A 19344-nucleotide genomic window follows, 5' to 3' on the forward strand; every position below is an offset into this window, starting at 1 on the left:
CACAAGGGAGGCAAGCCCCAGAATCATATTAAGGATTCAGTCCAATGTCCAGTTTAAAAAACTTTGTATCCAAACCAAAATTATTCTGCCTTGACAGCAAGGTGGGAAATCTAACTGTTTAAATATCCTCAGCTGAGGGGAGAGGAGGCCCAAACAGAATTACCAAGTCATATAAACATGACTATACCCAATTACAACGCACCAAAACATTGTTCACAAAGAGAATGACACAGCCTCTCCCAAGCAGATTCCAATTCAAAATACAAGAAATCACTCATATACCTGTGTGTATTCTCACATGATTCTTATAATTAGTTGCACTGGCGAAAGCTCTCCCACATCCTGGCTCTGTACAGTAATAAGGCCTTTCGCCTGTATGTGTCCTGATGTGAACTTTTCTAATATTAGATGTTGTGAATGACCTGCCACATCCTTCAAAGGGACACTTAAAAGGCCTTTCACCTGAAAAAGAAGACAAGAAAAGGTACACTCGCAAAGGTTACAAAAGAATGAAAAGTTCTAAATTACACTGAGACTTGAATGTAGGAACCTAAAGCTACTTAATTTTATATTTGAGATCCTGAGTCAGAAATAGGATGAATACACCCCTGTGGAGTGTTCTAGTTTAGCCAAAACCAACAAAATTCAGGAAAATCATACAGTCTGTAAGCTAAATTATGAAGCATTTGGATTAATACTTGAACATGTATAGAATAGACTCAGTTGCTTGGATTAGCTTGCACACTGTCCATAACCTAACAACTATTTAACAACTTCCCCAGTTCATACATATATTATCCAAACCAAGTGTATCATACCATTGACATTTGACAATTGTTAATTCTTCAAATGAAAAAAATACCTTTGTGATTTAACATATAACCAGGATAAACACGGATTAGTAAAACTTGTGATAGAAAGCACTTAACCTTAAAAAAGAACAAACTTTCTATAGAGAAGTAGCCATGAAACTCAAGTTTCAAATGCCCAGACCAAAGCAAATCACTAACACAGGTTCTTTTAGAGTCTCTTGGTGTAATATATTAAGTTTAAGCACGATAACTTACATTACTGCACCAAAGCATCTCACTGTGAATAGCAGGCAAGGCCAACCAATAACACTGCAGCAACCCTGACCTTTCAGATCTAGCAAAGCACACGGAGAAGGAGAGCAAAGGGGGTTAAATTTAGAGAAGTTCGAGCCACTGACAGGTTGTCCTGGTGTAGTTCCCACTTCTACAGCCAAGTACATTCCACGCACTGTGCTGCTCACCAAAGAGCAGAATCTGAGAGCAAGAGAGACCACAACACTGCTACAGATACAACAATATGTACTTAAAAAATAAAACAACAAGTCCTGATAGACAGCAATACCACGAAACTCCAAAGCAGTTCGCTCCTTGGCAGAGGAAACTACTATTCACTCCTTCGGGCAGCTGTTTTGGGAAGGTTTTCCAGCTTCCTGCCAAGGCAGTGTGTATTTATTCCCCGAGTGTTGTGTTACCATAGCTCCCCTAATCCTCGCTTCAGCCAGGACCCCAAACACGTCTGAAAGCAGCAGGGCTGCAGAGCCAACCCCACCCAGCAACAGACCCCACACTAGAAACCACAACAGATCCCTCTTCAACAATGCCCGCAGGAATGTCACCAGACCGGTCCCTGAAGGGGCCTTTTCAAATGCTAATCAACTTCCTAGCAAAGCGACCTGTTTCCAGGTGACGGAGAATTCCAGCTCTAGAAATGCAAAGCCTGGAAGCTCTGCCCCACTGCCGTACCGTCCACAGCAGCTTGTCTGATCCCAGAGCTGCGTGCCCAGGGAAGTCATGGAGAAAGCCGAGGCAGGCGTTTGATGGCACTGAAAGCCAGACTTTACTCAAAGAGGGAGAAAAGCCATTTCGGGTTAAAAGAGGCAGAAAATGAAGAAATAGCTGACCCTGATGTACCTGCTAAAGGAAGGGAAAGGTTTCTGAGCCATGGGGGAGAGTGGGAGAGCCCAGACCTGCCTCCCCTGGTGCCCTGCTGCAGCTTGCACAAGGCATGAGCACACACTGCTCCATCCACCTGCACAAAGCAGCCCCTGCCATTTTCTTCTCATCCTTTAGCTTCCTGAAAACACTCACAAATCTCAAATAAGACACCTCTGACCCCTGGACTGCTAGGAGATGATGATTCTATTACTAATATTGTTCAGGTGGGTAGGTCACATAGGGCTGGCTCAAATCTTTTGCCTCAACTGCTAAACAGAGATTAAATTACCAGACACCTTGTGTGGCCATGAAGAAGGAAAGGAAACAGTCCATGGGTAATGAAATTGTCCTACATTACTATAAACCTTTCAGTTCATAGTCTTTACTTGATGCAGTGCATATCAACAGTCCTCTTCTAGAGCTGAGATGATACATGTTCATCCTGATGTTTAAAAATCAAGATAGCACTAATCCCAACAGATGCTCTTTGTGTACAGAAGTAAAAAAAAAGCAGAAATCTCTTAATGCCATCCTGAGGTTTTAATAATTTTTATTGCCTGTATTTACATCCCAGCCCTCCATGCTGTTATTTTTAATCTGAAAAAAATCCAACCCCTACTTTTATTTTTTCTTCTTGACTCACTAAGATTCAGACAGTTCAGTGGAAAAGCTTGTCAGTGCTCTAGCAGAGACATAAATATATTGAATGGAATAGGTCAGTAAGTGATAGATTGTTCTTCCTACATTTAAGGGTTTTTTGTGTTTTTTTTTTCCTTTTGGAAGATCACAGACACAAAGAAGACATTGTGCAAACTTGTTTACATGTGTGTGCACCCACAGAGTTTTGCAGAGTGTAGTGTGTGCTGTCTAGAATTTGTGGTTTGGCTTTCATTTTAATGTTTTTAGACGAAATGAAAGATTTTATTTTTTGTGCCTTTGCAAGTTTTAGTAGCTGTTGGTTTTCTACGATATTTTTGTTTTTCTGCTGGAAGAAGAGATGGGAAATGAGGATAACAAGCCCAGAATATCAACCTTTGTGAAGCTGGCATGTGAGTTGTATTAAAGCACCAAAACTGAGGAACACTGAAGCCATTTCTAAAAGGCAATACTGAGGAAAAGTTCCTTGTTCTGTTACAGCTGCAGATGAATCTGTGAAGGCAATGAGTGACTCAGTGACAATGTAAGTGAGGCACTGGTAAAAGTTAGTGCATTTGCAATAGCAGTGTGAATGCTTAAGCACTTTTTCCAAGAAAAGCATGCTGGATTTGCAGTAAATGCTTACCATGCTGAAATGCTGCTGAGCTCACTGGGCTTCAGAAAGAGAATATACATAGGCTGATTTTGTCAGTATAAAGTCATAGAATGAGAGAGAAAAAACTAAAAATCCATTTAGGTGAAATAACAAGAAAGTAATGTGTGCTGACAGTACCTGTGTGGGTCCGAATGTGCTTCTGCAGGTCTCCAGAAGTCTTGAAGGATTTGGTGCAGTTCTCTTCTGTGCACCGATAAGGCTTCTCACCAGTGTGTGTTCGCACGTGGCTTTTTAACCCATAGCCTGGGGATCAGAAAAGATGTAATCACAGCACAAACACCATATCAGGACGCTCATAAACCATCACCAGCAAAAGCTGTGCTTGCCATTCCAATCAGGAATGTTGATGAGGAAAATTTACTCTTTCACTCTTCACAAGCTCTTCATTCTATCCTACAGAGCAGCACTACTTTGGATAACAGTTTTGAAGTTCTTTGATTCTTTATTTTTGAAGAAAAAAACATCTCCATAATCCTTGTCCTTCCCTTCAGAAGGATAAACTGCAATTATTATAATGTGGACATATATTTATTCTGTCTTTTGAGGAAGCCATATGCTGTGTGTTCCATCTAGTTTTTACCTCTTCCCACTACTGTCATCAAAATGACATTTAATTGTTTGCTCATAGGAAAAGCAATAACCACTAACCAAGTTCAGCAGTAAAACCACATATACAGGTGCGAACCAAGAGCAGTCATAGACACTCATTCTCTTTTAGTTTACTTTTAGGAACTCATCATCATCATCAAAAACTCTACCAAGTCTGAAGTGAAGTTTGGATCAGGCCCTCTATAAATTATTTTGCAATGAGCATTTAAGCAAGATTTTCCTTTCAGCACTTCCCTGAAAAGATAATGACTAAAGAAGCCTGAAATGGCCATTTTAGAAAATGAACCTGAATTTCACTTGTACCTACAAGTGATGTATACATTTCTACAAAACAAAGTCTGCCAGAAAAAGCATCTTCTTTAATTTCAGAGGGTTCTCCCTAAAACAGCTGTAATTCCTGTTCTTGATGGTTTTAAAAGCATGAAGCATGTGAACCAAGCTGAGCTAAATTCACTTCTATATTAGAAATAAACTCAATTTCATGACCCAACTTTAGGAGAGTTCTTAACATTTAAGCCAAAGAGTACTCAGTACTTAAAGTGAACTTTGTCTTTGAAGGCAAAGATTGTTGAACTACAGTAGTACAATGGCTCTGATCAAAAATACAGTATTTATAAACAAACAGCTGTTTATAGCCATACATCAGTGTGGTGCAAAGGAAGAGACTATTTCATTACATAGTTTTGAAATCCTTTTACAAACACTATGTAATTAAACTTAGGTGAAGCCCTTTGAAAGTGTGGTTGTTTCCCTTTTGACTTTTTGCATCAGTATTTATTTTGCTCGTTTCTATTCAAAGCAATTGTAGCAAATGTATTAGATCAGATGAAGTTATTTCAAAAATACCTTACTTAAAAAAACAGCCTAATGTTTCTAAGCATGATACTGATTTACATCCCAAGTAAAAGAATAAAATTTGAAACAAATTTTGCTCTTCCACTTTCTTCCATGTTTTATTCCTTGTAATTGCACTTCGCACAATCAAATTCAATCCTAAGGGGAGCATAATTTATGAACAGAGTAATCTGTACAAATGGAGAGTTCCCTTCATGACAGGTATCACTCTGATACAAATTAAATAGGGAACATTTAAACCAGCATCTTCTATCAAAGTTCCTTTCAAATTTAGACCAGAAGATCAGGAATCTGCCCTAGCCTACAGGTTCAGTTTTCTATTACCACCTCATTTAACTTTTACTATTAGTTTAATGATAAGAAAGGCCTATTTGTTAACATTTAGTTTGACTGTAGATGACAGGTGAAGAGTGAAGGAAGTTTTGAGTGCTTCACCTCCTTCCCCCTTCAGTAAGAGTTAAATCCTCTGTCCTTTCTACTGCTACACCAGCTTAAAAGATTGATTTTTTTTTTTCTCCAGTTGTCCCACCCAGCTTAGCAGTTAAAAAAGGAAATATTAAAAGCACATTTTATTCACAGACAAACACTAACAAGCAGGAGGAGCTGAAGATTACCTGTTGCAAAGGCTTTGCCACATCCAGGATGTTCACACTGGTAAGGTCTGTCTCCTGTGTGAGACCTTTCATGCACCTGTTGACATCCAATACACTGACTTAATGAAATATTGTATCTGGTTACTTCAGCACAGAAACAGCTCATTCTCAAAGCCAACATATCTTATTTATCTTATTAAGACTCACATTGAAGTGTCTGTTTATATCAATGATGAAAAAATAATGAAACATGGTAACAATGTTTTTCCCTGAAACTAAAGATGTCTCTTTCCAAGGTCTAACCTGCTCCTGCCAGTCAGTTAGGTACAAAACACTTCTGTAAATACATGCAGAGTTGCCATCATGCATTACATTAAAGACAGGAGGTAAATATGCCTCAGACCCCACTCTCTGATTTTTGATTCCACTGAATGCTTCCAATGATGCTCTTACATTGCATGAAACCTCTACAGAAAGGACTTCATTTTAGCAAGTGACTCATGAAGCCAAGCACTCACTGACTCCTGGAGTCAGAGACAAAGCAGCACTGTGAGGAGTTAACCTCATCAGCAAGGGATTGTGGCAGCCTCAGCTGGAATGTCAGCAGCCCTACACCATTTACCATTTCAGTAATTCCTTTACCTAACTTAAAAAAAGGAAGAGAATTAAGAAGTTGCCACCTGTGAAGAAAAGATGCTCCAGCTTTTCACTTTGAATATTAGTTTTCAAGAGTCTCGCTTTGTACTATGATGGTGAAATATTTCAAGAACTGGAATTTTTGATTGATAATGCATAAATGTAAAGTTGATAAAGCAATTGCTGGATTCCAGAATTTCTGTGACACTGCTGGTGGAAACAACCTCAACCTGCTGGCAATACAGCAACTGAACACGATCCCAGAACACTAAGTAAACTCAGCTGAGCACCACCAATTAATATAAAATCAATCCAATAAAGATTTGAAAAAACAGCCCCATTGCAACTGGCTCTCTCTCAATTTCTATTACTTTTAACCACATAATCTTTTCAAAAAATCATATCCACAAAGTAGCAATGCATATTTTACATCCTATCACCTTAAGATGGTGAGCTGTCGTGTAGAGTTTTCCACAGCCATCATAATCACAGCGAAAAGCTTTCTCTCCTGTCTGTTGAGATTTTGCAGTCACTCTTGTTCCATGTCCTTGCAAGACAATCTTAAGTGAAAGAGGAAAAAAAAATTTGAAACCCCAACCACATACTAAGAAAAACAACAACCAAAATGGATCAGAGAAGTTACACACTTCATTTTATTATCAAGCCAGACCTGATTCTGACAGGTTTCTTTTGTTTCTCTTTGGTTTGCTATGCCATGTATTTCTGAGTTTTCAATAAATAAACTGAAAAGAAATAAGTGAAAATCATGATGGAAACTGTAAAACATACTTGTATCTAGTAAATTTAAAAGCTTGCATTAATTAGTCAAATAAGAAAGACGAATAATTTAAAATATAAGCACAGTGGTAAAATGAGCAAATTAGTAGACAGACAAGTCTTAGATTACATCTAAGATGCTAGATCTACTCCTAAGGGAAATTAGTTATAAATCAGACCACCTTCAAATATAAGTTCATGGAAAGGCCAAACAATAATTACATGTCCTTAGAATAGCACTTCTTGAAAATGAAAGAAAGCATTTTGTACTTGGTCTGCCATGCATGCATTTTGATCAAGCTAATTGAAGAGCATTGTGAGCTAGGTTCTAATCTCCCTTCTGGCATGACAACATGAAAATAAACAGCACAGCTTCAGGAGTGCTGCTAGTGAGAGTGAAATCCCTTGTACAGCACCTTCATACATGCAAGAAACATTCAGACAGATGGAACACAGAGGCAGAAGCCCAAATCAGCACTTCGATACAACTCTGTGCAAAGCAATCAAGACTATTTTATATGCTCTGTCCTTTTAAATCACCTCCCTTTTGTTACAGATCCAATTCTATTCCCAGCTGTCAAAAGAACATTTCACAGGATGGATGAGGAGACAATATTCTCAGCATAAAATGTTGCCAGCTGCAGCAGGTTGCTCACCGCCATATCCAAATAGCTTCTGAATATCTCCAAGGATGGAGACTTGAAGTCTGCTCCCAATGTTCACATTCCCAACTAATTCTTGGCTACTGAGGCTCTGCAAAGTGTCTCTGCCAGCTGCTCAGTAACCTGCTCTAGGATTGCCTGCTGCCAATTCCTGAACTCCAGAATGCTCCTCATGTGCCCTGTTGTGATGCCCTTCTGGCAGATACTGAGGATGTTAAAATTCCTCGTGAGGATGCAGGTCTGTGAGCACGAGGCTTGTTCCACTTGTCTGAAGAAGGCTTTTTCTCCTTCCTGATCATAACCTTGTGGCACAGTCACAGCCTCAGCACCCACACTGCTCTGAGCCATCTCCCATCCCAAAGCCCTGTGCAGTCCTGCTGCTCCCCCAGGAAGGGCAGCTCCTGCTGTTCTCCTTCCCCACTGGGCCCTTTTAGAGAGCTTGGATCCATCACCACAGACTTCAGGCACCTGAGCCCACCACCGCTCCCCCACAGCAGGGAGACTGCAGCCCTGCTACAGCACAGACCTTTATTTCCTCTTCCAGAGAAATCACTAACTTGACTGCTAACACCTTCCCTACAGATTCTTCAGAGATGATGGCATGACCCATTACCTTCAGACTGTTTGTAAGACTAAAGGAACAAAGTTCAATACAAAATTTTTAATCAGCTGAAATGTTCAGATCCATCACTTCAGAAAATCTTCTCTGGAACCACAGAGAAAAAAAACAGCCTCCTGGATCAAGAAACCCATTACTGAAACTGCTGTTTAATCCATGACAGCATGAATCACAGAAATCAAATACATAAAGGATCATGAAGAATACACTTGGTTGAGCACCTGCACTGAAACACTACTTTTTTTTTTCTATCAGTAAACCTACTACTATTTATTTGTTGTTTCAGCATGTAAAAATATGCACAAACTCGCTAAGTTCTGCCATAAAGCTCAAGTATGCCAAAGCTTAAAAGAAAATGAAAACAATTTTGTAATATGCTGATATATGCAAAGAAATAACCAGCCATAACCTTTCCAGTGTTAAGATGGATACAAAAACTGGGGAGGAAGCACCTTTCTAATAGTGTGGAACTTACTGAGAGGAACTGTGTATTTCAAATACTTTTAAATAGAATGAATAAATAAATATAATTAAACACCCCCCCTATTTTTAAGGGATCACAAATGCATCCTGAACTCAGAGGTAACACAGGAGAAAAACAAAGGTCTCAGATCAAATTTTTCTATTGCACACATAAAAGCAGAATCATATAACCAAAGTGTATATTATGAACAGATGGGTATGGGCAGGTTTGAAAGGAAATAGTGAGATATCCATTTGGGCACACAGAGTCTTTTGTTTTCCCATACAGAAATTACAAAGAGGTCTTATGCTTTTTTTTCTTTGCTGAAACACCTAACCAACCACAGGCAAGTCTGAGTGACTGCTTAGTAGTGTGGCATCTGTTCTGTTCCCTATGGACTTAAGAAGTTTATAAATAAACAACTATTTAATTCTACATCTAAATACGAGACTATTTTATATATTAATATATATGAAAACAAAATGAGTTACAAGTAGGTATCTACTAAATCAAGATAGAAGAATTATTTATATTTTCATACACAATTGATAGCTTTGGGCCCCTTCAACTGAAGGCCACCTTATAAGGGTCAGAATTTGAGACTAAGCCTCACTACCTTTTTTGCAATATCAGATCTTGTTTTGTTTGGAACATAAGATGCCATAAGATTGGCACATTTCCATATTGCACATATGTTGCCATATATGTACAAGATAAAACCACGTCCACATTCAGTTTACTTTGTGGCTGAGGCCAAAATCAATATTTATGTGGATATTGATTACAGGTAATTTTACTTAATAGGCTCTTACTTCAGGTAAAACCAACAAAGGTTTTATCTTACTCTTCCTTGAATTTTGCCTTTCATTGGAGTTGTAGCCCCATTCCAACCTACAAGCATGCAAACCCTCTGAATTTCTTAATTTCATTTTCTGGAACATGGTCCAATACAGTACATAATGCAAGTATTAGTTATTCTCTCCTTCCACAGTCATGCCACAAAGGCAAAAGTGAAGTGTCTTCAGCTTTACATATTGTGAGATCTAATTTGTAAAAGATTAAAAATAGAAAATTTGATCTAACTAAGAGGTAAGCCTATAATTATTCCTTTCACAGATAATGTATTTTGATCTTGGAAGAAGATATTTTTTCTCCTTGTCTACTTCATTATTTCTTAAATTAAGCAAAAAGGAGAAAAGGTTTGCCCAGAGAAGCCCCATTCTCAATAAAAAGACTTTTCCATTTTTGATCTGAACATGTGAGGATATAGAGGTTTTAATATCATTTTAGTTGTATATTTGAAGCCCAAAATACATTTTTCTTTGCCTTTTCCTTTAATAAAATACATTATAATGCCAAATACCATTCTCCTTACATAATTTTATTGATCCCAGGGAAAAAAACTTGAGACTTAGTAACCTGCACCTGTATTTTCTATTACCCTTTGAGCATTTACATAAATCTTTTCACATTTAAAGGTTTTTACATTTATATGTACTAACAATATGGATCCAGAATAAGAAATTGAAGTATTTTTCTATTCTTTAAGCATTCTCTAGGAGCAACACCCCTAACTACTGATTCCTTATAACCTGCTGGAAAGGTCAGGGACCCTAACAAGGCAAGTGGAATCCAAATAAGTCCTTAAAGAGAGAACAGTTCCAGACCTATGCCTGGAATGGTCTCTCCTAGAAGAAATTTTTTAATGGAGACAGTATTTTTTTGCTATAAATACTACCAAAAGTCAGCTCCTTCTCTGGAAAACAACTTCTGAAATACTTAGACTCTTACTGATGAAATACTCAAGTCAGCTTGAAAAATCTTAGAAAGCCAATACAATTTTGAATTATCTTTTAACAGGAAACACCCCAAGAAAAAAGTATTAGAGGATCTTTTAAAACTCTTGTGACAGGATCTTGTACAGAGTGAGGTAGTACAGTCTGTATAGTTTGAAATCTGCAACTTCTGAAGGGTAGAAGCAAACCCTAGTTTATGGCTACAGGACTCCCTAGCATGCACCTTCCTGGGCAGAAAAGACAAAAGAAAGAAATATCTTTAATTATTTTGTATTAAGCACATACCTGCATTTTTTTATCTTGTTCATTTTCACCTATGATTCCTGTGCTACTAACACTGTCATTTCCATCAATAGACACCTGAAAAACAAAGTTGAAATGGGAAAAACATTTACAGGTTACTTTTATTTAAATGAAAAACAGAGGGTTACAGACAGTTCCTGGGGTTTTATTATTTCACAGCTCTCTAGCTCCCTCTTGGAACATAGTTATTCCCATAGTACATCAGCTTGCACAAAAATCACCACTTGCAGCACCTGCATTATACAACAGGCCAAGTGAGCATAGCAAAGTTGTTTTATAACAGGCTAGGAAAGACTGCAAGAACTAAGGATGTTAAATTAATAGACTGACAAAAGTATTACAATAAATCAGTAAATTTAACAATACTGAGTTCTGACAAAAAAAACCCCAAACATTTACTTCTTTTATAATAAAAATATCTCTCTCACTCTTTATTAAGCAGAATGTACTTGACTGAAACAGCACAACTGCATTTTTAATCAAAACACCTAAGACAATGTATTACATCTCAATTTGAACTAGTCAAATTACAACTAAGCAAGGACCTAGGTATTGCTTCATAGGTTTGTTTTTGAAGACAGTCTCCAGGAGGAGAAAGGTATTGCTGTTTCCAAGGAGCAAAAAAATATTTGAAAGACTGTTAGATGTTAATGTGAATTTTTTATTTAAATACAAATATAATTACCCAGTTTAAAAAAAACCACCCCACACTCACATGCAGCAACTCAAAGAACAGGATGTTACTCGTCACTATATAAAAAATTAAAGTATACTCTGCATAGGTTCTCATTCCTTAATGGTCTCTGTATTAAGCACAGGCATTCACAATACTCTCTGCCTCCATCATATTCAAGACTGAGACTGATGCACCTAAGCCTAATCTAAGTGATTTTATTCTTCTCTAAAACAGCTTGGCAGGAACCCTCCCTCCCCATGGCTGCTCCTGCCCTTTCACCCTGAGAACATTGCTGGTTGTGTGAAGTATCTTGCCCAAAGCACGAGCCCCCAGGAGTTTGCTTGGGGACTGACATGAACTCATCCCACAAGAAGTTTTCACACTGTCTCTCTAAATTAGACAATTATGAGCAATACACTTTTGGGAACATTGAACTAAAACAGTAATGAGGGAAGTGCCCAAGCAGAGGCAAATTTACATTACAAAGAGATTGAAAAGAGTGTCAGAAAGCAGGTAATTTTGGGGTGTTTTTTTTCAGAGAGAAACAATAGCTATTTTGGGACCTTCTCCTTCAGAATTTTTAAAGGGGGGAGAACCTGCACAGAAAGGAGACTTGAATTACTTCATCCTGAACTTCCTGTTGTTGGCAGAGAAAAGAACTGCTGACATGAAATTAGAACTTGATCAGCTATTGGAAACAAATGATCCAAGCAGAATGTGTGTGCATGTGTTGAGGCATGCACAAATCCCAGTTACTGTACTTTGCCAGCAGCTGTGATGGCACAGGAAAGCAGCTTATGGAAGGAAAGCATGCATTGTAACCTCTTCACAATTCCATCACCTATTCTGACTTTACTGAGAGCAATGACCTTTTTTCCTCAGTTGCTTTGGGAGGATGCTGGCATTGACTCAGCCTTAAATTAGAGGGCTCTAGTTAAGTCTGCATGTGCTTTGCATGTTGTGGAAAATGGTTCTGTGCCTGAAGAAGTGAGGAACAATAAAAACGTACATGTTCCACCACTTCCAGTGAGCTTCTGGGTAGTCTGCTTGGGTCTCTTTGTATATTCAACATTGATTTTGGGCACTCCACTGATCTTTCTGTTTCTGCCTGTTGATTAGGACAGGGAAACAAAGAACCACCACTCTCCAAATCCACCTTTTTTCTTTTCTTTGCCCTTTAAGTTTAGAAAAGAAAGTCTTAAAAGAGCCAAACAAAAAAAGACAGCCAACTTTAAACTTCTCTTTTTCAGTATTGTAAGGATTCTGGAAGGATTCCATAGCAGATCTTTAAGCTCGTCCTAAAATACTCTCTTTTATGTTAAAGAAAGATTTAGTCTGCCTTCAAATAAAAGCAGAAGAACACCTACACTGAGTCAAACTAAAGGCCATAATACTGCACCACTTCATTTCCAACAGCAGCCACTAAACAAACAGGCCAAGCACGTAGTGATGCATTCCCCATAATATTCTGCCAACCTCCAAGCAATTTGTGGTTTATGAACTTCCTGAATCAGAAGTCACGTGTTTCTACCTAATAGCCATGGACACATTTTTCTTCTATGAATTTATCTAATTACTCCTTGAATCCAAAGACATATTAAATGTCCACAATACCCTACAAGCAGTGCTTAACTTCAAGCTGTTTGGAAAAGCATCATCACTCTTCTTGAACCCATCCCATGTGTGTTTCACCTGATGTTCCCCAGTTCTGAAACTGGTGCAGCCAATGACAAGCCACTACTCTTCTTTGGGCTACTTAACATTTTATAAAATCCTATCATATACTTACCACATGTATTTACTTTCTTCCTGTACCTTTTTCAAAGTAACACCAGCTATGAAAAGTGTACCTTGCCTCACTATGAAGTGTACATGGACATGGAGAAGAATCACAAAACAACATTTCTTGTTTTAAGAGAGATGCAAGGTTCAGAGCATCGAGCTAATATTTGGTTTTGTACATAAACCAGATGTAGTGCTTGGAAACTCACTTCTACTGGCTGTCCCCTAAAGGTTCCAGCAGTACCACTCAGAATAAGGTTCTGAGATGAAAGCTCTAAAAGAAAACCATTTTTTCCTGAACTAAAGCACAAGTGCACTACAAAAAACAAACTCACATTACAGAGTTAAAAAATCCATGTTGAGTTAAATAGGAAGAAAATGCAAATTTATTTGCATTTCTTCTGCTGCTTCTTCACCTTCTCAAAACAGAAGCCTATCAGAAATTATGACTAACAAAACTGCTTGTTAAGAAAGGCAAAGTTGTGATTGATTTAATCTAAATTAGATAGTACCTGTGGAATGTGTAAAAGCTTGTGATTACAGCTCAACTAACATTGGATTACCTTTTAGTTCATGAAATGTTAAGCACAGCATCACTACACAGTTTGACTGCCTGCCTTAGGATCTCTCAATTCTAACAGACAGAAGCATAATGAGAAGAATAGAGAATAAGCTATTTAATTATCCTAACTGGCCTCTCAAGTTTTGACAACTCTTGGTGACATTAAGAGGACAGACTTTAAAATATATTCTGCTCTTTTTCCACAGCAATACAAGCACTGATGACAATTATCCAGCAGCTGGGACACTGCTTAACTACAGTCATGGGAGTTGCATCACCCATACTTACATCTTGCTTTACAGAAGTCCAGTAAACTGAACAACATGAATTTTGTGCATCCTACTGCATTTTTACTATTGAAAATATGGATCAAAGAAGGTTTTTTCTGAACTCAGTAACTGTCTAATTGTCTTTTCTACACCTTATACCATGTGTTGCTCTTGCTCAGTACACCAGGCTATGCTCTTCTCATTCAGGAAAAAAAATTAATCCAGCAATAGTGCCTGAACAGGAATAATTTAACTGTGTTCTTCTTTCCAAACAGTGTCCTTTCAAGAGACTCCTTTGCAATGCTGCAGTATAGACAAGATTATCATTTGGCCGTCAAAATGGCCTTCTACATCTGACTGCAGTTCAGTGTTCAATCTTTTCTCCTTTTTATGCAACACTACACACCAGATCTGCTCATGACAGTGAAGCATTGTCGTGACAATTTGGTGTTCTCTCATCTACGAGTCTAAGACTCTCTCCATTACTATTTTATTTCTTAACTGACAATTGGCTTGTGCTGCCAGATATATTGTGCTGCACATTAGGACATGATGGACAGAGAAAATGCCTTGCAGAGTACCTTAGCTGCATACTGCTCCAAAGCACTGATGGTGTCTGGGTCGATGGCAGCATCTCCTGTGTGCAGTCCTGCCACTGTGCCATCAGCCTGGATGGCTAAAATGGTGTCTGACTGTGGCATCTGCACTGTGTGGTGGATGTAGGCAGTGGTTCCATCCTCCAGCTGCACAGCTTGCAGTGCACTCTGGTCATAACTGTCTGAGGAAGGATATTGCAAAAGGTTAGGATTCTCAAAGGAGCAGCAAGGTGTTACATGAACAACTACAGCTCTCCAGGAAGTGTCTCCTGAAGTCGTGCACACATATGAAATACAAGAGAAATATAAACACTTCAAATAATACTATGAATAACACAAGAATTTGTTTTCAAGAAAACACCTCACATAGTTTAATTTTTATAACTACAAAACTACCAAAATTTTACATTGATCTCATTTTATTTACAAAGGAAATCAGTAACACAAATATGCTTTCTATTTCAAATCTGCTTATAATAAAATGAAAATAATATAAGAGATCTACTGATATCATTACTTCAGATTTTAGAATTCATAGATCTCACATTTTAAGAAGAAACACAAAACATAAAGCTACTTTTAACAAAAAAAATTATCACATTCTTTCCTCTTACTGTTGTTGATTGTAAAATATAATTGTCACACCAGTTTAAACAGACTTAAAATATGTATTTGATCGCTTTTTCTAGAGAAGTGATACTATTTCCAAGATTAGTGTAATCATCTCCTGCAGAAACATAAGTTATCATCTGTAATAACTGGATTTGCATTCTTGACTGTCAGCTGTCACATTTTCTGCCCTACAACCTAAAGGTACATACTCACTTTCATGTGATCCTGGGCTAAATAAACATTGAAATACACTGGGTTTGATTACATTTGTAACTGTTACATGAAGCCCAAGTAAAGAATTGAAGCAGTCGCATTTCAACAATTTTCAGATGTCAAAGTTAAAGCAACAAGTAATTCACACTGGGAATCCCATTAAGATGATTGTTTTTAGAGAGTATCCTATTTTATACTGCTGAAGTTCTGCTGAACACTGATGTAATAAATCCCACTTGACAAAACAGTTACCTTTTGAGGTGTGATGAATAAATGCCGTAGTTCCATCTTCCAGCTGAACTGCTTGTCCATCTTCTAGACGCAGGCTCTCCCCTGCTCAGAAGGAAGAATTACAGTAAGAGTTGAAAGAATCCATTAGGTGGAAAGATCAAACACTAAATACCTGGGATTACAAAATACCCAAGATCTCTTTATGACTATTTCCATTAAAATAAGAAATCAAGCTATTATCATGACTGTTAACTATTTAGTATCAATATTTATCAGTAATACATCATTTTATAACATATTTATTGTATTATTGCACTCACTGCTTTTAGCCATAGGTACATGTTGAACATAAGCAGCAGAACCATCTTCTAATTGAATCACTTGGCCATCCATTAATTTACCATCTGGAACACACAGAATATTTTTAAGAATTCTAATTGTAACACATCACAGTTTCAATACACAGTTGATACTTTCTAGATTAACATATAAATAAAATATCAACAAGAAATAATGTTTGGTAAATAGAAAGCACAGTGTGACTGTAAAGACCCTTTAAAATTCTGGGATTAAAAATCCAGAAAAGGTCTGCTGTCCTATCTGTTAGGCAGAATGTTGATATCTGGGCTTGAACCATAAAGATCTCTTCACTTCCGTTTGACTTGCATTCTGAATTTCATTTTTGCACCTTATTAGTAGCAAAACCAAAACATTTATTTTATGGTACTAGTGTAATTTCCCACTGGAATTGGAACTTCAGAAACATTGTGCAGATTTTGCCTGACTTTACAAAGTAAAGAGAGAGTTAGAAAAGGGAATACCACTTTAGTAGCCACCAGTTTGCAGTCCTTTGCCTACCTTTAGAATTGTGCTGTATGTAAGCAGTAGAGCCATCAGCCAGCGTAACTGCTTGCAAACTTACACCTTCCATGTTTTCCAAGTTGTCACCATCTAGCAGGGAAAAAAGTTCACCTTCACTATAAGGAACTCTAGAAATCTCAGCTTAAAGACTTCCCTAAATTATTACACCTCCTCAAAGTATATTGGTTTGAAAAATAAGAAGAGCAAGTAGCTCTTACTTGCTTTCTGGTTTCTGAGCCTGGGAGACATACCAGGGTCATATATTCAAGATTTTGCTCTGGAAACATGACAGCTAAATGTTATTTTCCTTAACTAAAAAAATAAAATGTCACAGAATAAATAACTACAAAGCTGAGATCTTAGGAGAACTATGATTTAAATCATCAGAGCCAATAGTGGAAATAATGACACACATACTTGTATTGATAATTGTGTTTTGTACAACACTACAAAACTATTTAGATTAAAAATGCAGATTTAGGAGAGAGTTTGTAATCATAACAAAGTTGTCAGGAAACACCAAGTTTAAGCCAATTTCAAGTCACTAATCTATTTTAAAACTCAAGTTGCTTAACACATACTTGGATATCAACTGAATTTACAAAGTATAAAACAGTAAGACTACACAGAGAATAAAGTCAGATTTTATATTTCATATATTTTTGGCACATTTACACTTCTATTATCTTAATTAAAAGATAATTTTCATCCAGAATTAAAACAGTGACTTTAATCAAGCTCAGTTAACTGTTTTCTGTTGGACTTGTAACTCAGAATACATTACATGAATTTTTAGTGTTTTATCTGGGTTTCAAAGAGAAAAGACAAAATAATGTAGATGTATTTCAACCTGAGGGTTCACCTTGCACAGCTACAGCTTCTGTTAGACACAGAGTCACATGCTGAGCCTCCATTCCTCCTCCAGAAAATTCCGTCATTCCCTGAGAGTCTCGATTTATCTGAGCTAATAACATTGTCTACCTAGAAGGAAAGTATTCAAAAAACAGAAAATTGAAATACAGAACCAAAACTACATAATCCCAGTTTAATGTGATTTTTATACAGATTATTATATTATTATATGTTAAAAAAGCATATATATTTGCTTATATATGTATAAAATATGCAAATGTTTTATGTTATGTTTTGCATAAAATAGATGCAAAAATTTATTGATTTATCTAGAAAATACTTTGAAGGAATAAAAGTTATCTGAAATAGCTAAGTATTACTACCTCAATTAACTTAGATGTTAAGCATTTCAGGTACCAGTTATGAATAGTAAGTATTAATAGTTATATTTATTAAGATACATTTAATTAATAAAATTAAATTATAAATATTAATATAAATCACATTTAAATTTCAGTTAAATATAAATTATTTAACCAATGTACAAAGAATAATGGTGGTAATGACAGTATAGGTAATGATACCTATTTGTCCCCAGAACTGAAATAAAGCTGACAATTCAACCATGACAACAGCAGGGCTTTATCTGTATAAATCAAAGATCTCTCCAGTGCCAGTAAGAGGTTTAAAAACAATGATACAATGCAAAAGTCTAACTGAACAATTCAACTATTTCCCTAGATTTTCCAGAAGGGTTTCTGTTCAAATAAAAAGCCAACCAAACAAAACAATCTGTCCTTTAAAATAATGAAGTGTCCCATGATAAAATTTGTTAATTAGACAACAGGACAGTGATCAGAGAGTGACTGCTGTATATCACAGAACCAGATAGAGCCATCCCTTTGCACACTCACATTTTTACCCAGGCATGTTTTAATATGGGAGATCACATCACAGCTTTTAATCCTAGTGTGGTTCTATGACCTGCTGGTTTTTAATTCAAGGCTGAGAAAAATAATCTAGGCAGTTTACTTTATTTATGATTAACTCTATAAATACATTTAACTTTTTTTACCTCTACAGTCCAGAAATCCACTCTTGAAAAAACAATTCATCAGCAGTATCAAAGACCACTGAGAAAACTGTACTGCTTTCAAAACTAAGGAATAAGGAGTAAAAAATTAGACCATGTAGGTACTCCAGTGTGCCTACAGTATTTAAAAAGGTTGCCACACTAATTTAATACCCAAGCAGTATTTTCCACATACATCTAAGTGTATATGGTGATCCAGACTTTTTCCTAGAGCTGCAGGCAAAGTTTCTTATTTCCAGTTAATGGAACAGATGCAGCTTAAAAGGAAGTGGAAAGCAAAGGTATCTTTGGGAAAGTTTTAAGCCTCCTGCTTTTTTCATATGTTACATTGAAAATCATACAAAAACCCCAAAATATTACTAATGATCTGTGCATAATTCTGTATGAAATATGCCTTCCAACAAAAATATCCTCATAATTTCTCTCTGGAACATTAAGGAAATTAAAATAATGGCTTGCAATAAGGAATTTGAACCTTGAACAACTGGCATCAAAAAGATACAATTAAGACAGAAACCAAAATGTAATTCAAAATGGGTGTGAGGGGATATTTTCAAGACCCAAGAGAAGATGGGTAATTCTTCCCAACATCCTTTTCAGGAGAAGAAGCTTTTACAGAATATGAAGCCTCTAAAAGAGATGTAACACACAAGAAAAGGAGAAGCCATCCAGACTAAATTGCATTTATATAGATATCTCTGAAGAAAAATAAATAGCAAAGTTTGTTTGTATACTATAAGAGACAAGGAATTGTATGAGGGTATAGGAGATCCTGAGTTCAACACCTCTTCCTCTGCCACGTCCATAACAGTGAGTTTGGAAAAGTAACTTCTTTCCCTACTACTCATTTTTCATCCCCCATCTCAAAATAGGCAGAAAACTTTTACTTAAAAAGCAGTTGGCTCACAAACCAAAAATCAGTTGTGATGTAGCTACAGAGTCAGACAAAGCAGGCACGGAAGCAAAGCAGCCCAGCATGGACGTACTGTGCAGCAAGTAAGATCA

At 37.0% G+C, this 19344-nt stretch overlaps 1 protein-coding gene across 4 annotated transcripts in view; it reads right to left on the reverse strand.

Annotated features, from left to right (window-relative positions):
* Positions 1-19344, reverse strand: part of ZNF143 (zinc finger protein 143) — a 38406-nt gene that overhangs the window by 8751 nt on the left and 10311 nt on the right. The window contains exons 2-12 of one of the 4 annotated variants that reach the window (XM_033515029.1): positions 18322-18405; positions 17245-17375; positions 16392-16484; positions 15854-15937; positions 15555-15635; positions 14463-14659; positions 10575-10649; positions 6413-6532; positions 5358-5433; positions 3397-3522; positions 283-462 (exon numbers count right to left, since the gene is read on the reverse strand). In XM_033515029.1, the coding sequence (XP_033370920.1) occupies positions 283-462; positions 3397-3522; positions 5358-5433; positions 6413-6532; positions 10575-10649; positions 14463-14659; positions 15555-15635; positions 15854-15937; positions 16392-16484; positions 17245-17368 (1156 nt within the window). In that variant the 5' untranslated portion in view covers positions 17369-17375; positions 18322-18405. The remainder of the gene's footprint in view (positions 1-282; positions 463-3396; positions 3523-5357; positions 5434-6412; positions 6533-10574; positions 10650-14462; positions 14660-15554; positions 15636-15853; positions 15938-16391; positions 16485-17244; positions 17376-18321; positions 18406-19344) is intronic. The other 3 variants (XM_015630261.2, XM_015630260.2, XM_019006915.2) reach the window with 3 other exon arrangements.

Source organism: Parus major, chromosome 5 (assembly GCF_001522545.3).
Source record: "Parus major isolate Abel chromosome 5, Parus_major1.1, whole genome shotgun sequence".
Classification (NCBI taxonomy): Eukaryota; Metazoa; Chordata; class Aves; order Passeriformes; family Paridae; genus Parus; species Parus major.